At 43.5% G+C, this 4,122-nt stretch overlaps 1 protein-coding gene across 1 annotated transcript in view; it reads left to right on the top strand.

The window, feature by feature from the left end:
- The window catches only part of LOC104541002 (kelch-like protein 20), a gene marked incomplete at its 3' end in the record, with an annotated part of 5,053 nt that extends 1,172 nt beyond the window's left edge, over nucleotides 1-3,881 (top strand). The window contains exon 2 of the mRNA XM_010184943.1: nucleotides 3,723-3,881. Within this exon, the coding sequence (XP_010183245.1) occupies nucleotides 3,723-3,881 (159 nt within the window). The remainder of the gene's footprint in view (nucleotides 1-3,722) is intronic.
- Between the last annotated feature and the right edge of the window lie 241 nt (nucleotides 3,882-4,122).

Below are 4,122 nucleotides of genomic sequence, written 5' to 3'. Positions count from 1 at the left end.
CTTTCCCTTTGTTAATTCTGCCTAGATTATTTTGGGGGGAAAAAGATTGCCAGCAACTGGTTCAGGGAAGGATCAGCATAATAATTAAGGATTCTGTAAGCAATATTCCAATAAGAGTAGGTCTTTAACTGTTACATTCAGATGCAGAAAGGAGCCCAGCAATTTTAAATTGTGTCTTTCCTGAGCCCTGGTTGGAAGGGCAAGAACTTGTGTATGTTTTGGAAGCAGCTGCTCTCTAGGAGTGCGCTGACCGTCTGTCCCCTGCTATAGAGAGATTTGTCTCTTGGCTTTTCCAGAGACCGCACTCTTCCATCCCTTGGAACACAGGTTGTGTGCTGTGGAAAAATCTCCCCTTTGCACCTGCTTCCCAGATCGAGCCTTTCCAAAGGGAGTAACTCCAGCATCAACTCCTGATGCCAATTTAGATTCTCCAGAGAAGTGGCAGTATGTAACTGCTGTGGGTGATTGCAGCTTGTTGCTTTTTTCCCTTTCAGGAAGCAGATTGGAATTGTACTGATTTCAGTCAGGTAGTACTTCAGAAAATTATGAGCAGAAGCAAACACAACTGGATTTGACTGTTGGACACTTGGAAGACAATACTTGGTATCTCACCATAGACACATAACATCAGTTTACTCTAAAAGTTGCACTTAAATGTGTCTTTCCTAACCATAAAGACTAGAAAATAGAATTTGCTGCTTAACATGAGAGCTTGTTTTTTGTAGAACTTGGTGATTTCCCAAAAGCCCTACATTTTAGCTGGTCATTTCATGTGCTGTGTGCTTGCTCTGCATTTCTTTTCTTCTGCATTTTTTGGGGGGAGCAGGATGGTAACCAGATGGTCATTTATTTTCAGTGCTCAGTTGTTTTAGTGGTTAGATCTATGCTTTTCTTGTGATTACATGAGTAGGGCATGCTTACAATTTTCTAAATAACTTTTTACCAGCATAACAATTTTAGATGTTTTACTATTAATCCATGCAGCTGGCTGTTAAGAGCTGCCTGCTGTGGGGTTCTTTTCCTTTGCAGTCCCTTGAAGACAGCTTCCTGTCTTCCTTATCCCTGCTAAAGCACACAAAGGCAAAAGCTTTGGACTCGAGGAAACACTCTTCTCCTCAAAGGTGATGCAAATTATAATTGACTTCACTGAATCATGGCCTCTGGAAAACAACTGTTAGATCAGAGCACTGTTCCTTTAGCCTGGGCAGGTTTTTGGTGTCGCTTGCGGTGCCCTGGGAGTTTTGCTGCTCTTCATCCTTAACGATCACTTCTTTCACTTCCACTGCAGACAATCCTAACGATGCTGCTTGTTGGGACTGTGTTCTGTCCTGCTGTTGTTTTCCATCTGGAGAGTGGATTGGTAATCCCTGATGGAAGCCAGCGACTTGGCTGCTTAATCATCCTCCGCTGAGGAGGTGGAGGGCTGATGGAAAATGCGCCTTTCTCTGCAGGGGCTGTATGGTCACCGTTCCTCCAAGCTGGCAGAAAGAAACGTGAGATGGGAATTTCCTGAATGGCCATGTAAAATATTAAGCGCTAGGCATCAAGCCAACCCATGCAGTTACTTTGAATGCGGTCTGAATTGCTTCTTGTCCTCTGCTGTGCTGACCTCTGGTTCTATTGATTTTTATGTGTATTGCTGCATTACATCATTAACTTCTTGGTAAAATGTTTTTCCAAGTTTTCCATTCCCCTCAATTTGTTGCCTAAAACCCCTCGTGAATCTTGTGGATGGAATGTGAACTGGTTCTGTTAACAGCTCTGCTGTACAGGAACAGCTTTCATTTTTTTTTTTGTTTGGTCTCTGACATCTGTGTGTGTGGGGGGGGAAATACACTTCAGGATGAACAACTTGTACTTGGTATCAACAGACAAAAATTGCTCCCCATATTGTGTAATCTGGCATTTATTCTGTTTGTAAATGCAGCAAATAGAGGCAAAATGAATACTGTAGAGGAAATGAAGCCCATCCAATTCTTGTTTAGTAAGCAAGTCAGTCAAATAGACTATTAATATTAATCAGATAAGTATTAGTGTCCTGATAATTAAGCCAAAATAAGCCAAAGCATTTTAAATAATAATGTTTTACGATGTAAACTAACAAGTTGCCTAGTAGTAATAACTTGGTTTGTAGAAGTGCTTCCAGTAGTTTGAGTTTTGTGAAGCCATGGATGCACCTGGGTTTTCTGAGGGTGGAAGGGAGAGTCTGGATTAGCATCCTTAACTCATAAATTTCCAGAGCTTCTGTTTGCAGAGTCCGAGGCTGCATTCACAAACTGTCAGGGTAAAATTTAGTCATAAGCTGGTCTATGTAAACGGGAAGGAGACTGGAAGGTGCTGATAAGGATCTTTATTGACCAACCCAGTTATTTTCCTAAGGCTGAAGGAGCGTGTAGGCTAACCTTGCTGTGGCTCTTACTGCCCCTGAAAGCCCATGAGATCCTAGAACAAAGTCTGGTAACTGATCTCACTGTCTGTTGGGTTCCTTTTACCTGTGTTTGCAGCACTTGACAATTTTTGTGTATTCATTCAGTGCTCTTAATTTCTCTAGGTAATTAAAAGGACTGCACAGCTGACTGCTGTTGAGATGGTTATGTTAAAGAATGTGTTTTTCTTTATGCTGCAAATCATAAAATAAGTCCTGGAATCCTAATGTCACAAATGATAAGAGCAAGCCAACATGCAGTTATTTTCCATCATTGAACCTCTTGGACATTAGAGGCCACAGACTGGGAGTGCTTGTAGGGAAGCCAAGCTGGCAGTTATAAACTGTGTCTGCAGCTCTCTCTATTTTGATTCTTGTGTCTTTCCCATCTACCTTACCCTGCTGCAGCAGACGTGGTGGTGTGTGAGCTCTGTCAGCTCTGAAGGCAGTCACAGGCTGACTCACGTGTGCTCCGTGGTGTGTTGTGTGAGCGGTCGTCCCGTGGCACCTAAAACCTCCTGAGAAACTCGGTCGCTATCTTGGGTGCTGAAGGACTTAACGTGTTTGCAGATTGTCACTGGCTTGAATTTCACAAGAGATCAGTCCTCAGGGCCTCAGGAGACTGAATCCCTCTCAAGTGCATCTGGACTTGTGCATACTCCGTGTATATTTAGAACAAATGAAAGAGGCAGGATTCAAATGAGTCCATCACCCCCTCCTGAAATACTTTCTGTTGTGCCACAGATCGGTGTTCAGGAAGGCTTTCCATGTTCTCTGCAGTGCCTCTGGTAACTTGTTTCCGAGATTCTAATTTCTGTGCTCTGTTCTGGATTTCTTGTGAATAGAAACCACTTCTCAGTCATGTATATTTATCACGTATGCAGCACTTTTATTTCTGCTTTATATATTAGGCATGGCAAACAAGGGGGCTGATTTTAATGAAGGGCTTTGTATTCCCTCAGTTTTGAAACCTGATCAGTGTGTTCTGTGCTTTAACCTTTCAAGTGTCCTACAAAAAAACTTTGTGTAAAGTTCCCTTTTCTTGGCATCCCCATCTAAAGGTGTCTGTGTTGCTAAGGACTGCATTCTGCTCTGCGCAGCAAACCTTCGCATGTGTTGCTGTCAAAACACTGATGGGTATTTGGCACTGTACTGGATCAGTCCATTAGACTCGAATTCAAGTGGACTGTATCCACTTCCGAGTTGCACTGAAGTGCTGGCCTGGTGAATGGCTGTGGTGCTTTGGTCACTGTCCTTACTTTCTTTGTATTTTTCTTTTTTCTTTCCATTGAACCAGGTGATGGAGAGTGAGGAGTTCATGCTGCTCCCTGCCAATCAGCTCATAGACATTATATCCAGTGACGAGTTGAATGTTCGCAGTGAAGAGCAGGTGTTCAATGCGGTGATGGCCTGGGTGAAATACAGCATTCAGGAGAGAAGACCCCAGCTGCCACAGGTAATCTTGAGGGCAGCAACATTCGAGACTGCTTTTTCCAGAGGAAGAGTGATGAGGGCTGGTGGTGGTGCCCCAGCAGTGTCACAGTTGTGAATGCATGCAAAGCCACAGTAATTCTCTGTGACTCCCACCTGTGTTAGGTGGCTGCACTTTCCCTTCACCTTGGCTAGAAGGTGCAGTGGCTACAGCCTTCAGCAGAGGCTTTGCTGAGTTGTTTCACAGAATCCCAGAACGTTAGGGA

The sequence above is a fragment of the Mesitornis unicolor genome, unplaced genomic scaffold, assembly GCF_000695765.1.
Source record: "Mesitornis unicolor isolate BGI_N332 unplaced genomic scaffold, ASM69576v1 scaffold52685, whole genome shotgun sequence".
NCBI classification, from domain to species: Eukaryota; Metazoa; Chordata; class Aves; order Mesitornithiformes; family Mesitornithidae; genus Mesitornis; species Mesitornis unicolor.
This window is presented reverse-complemented; position numbering and strand designations above follow the sequence as displayed.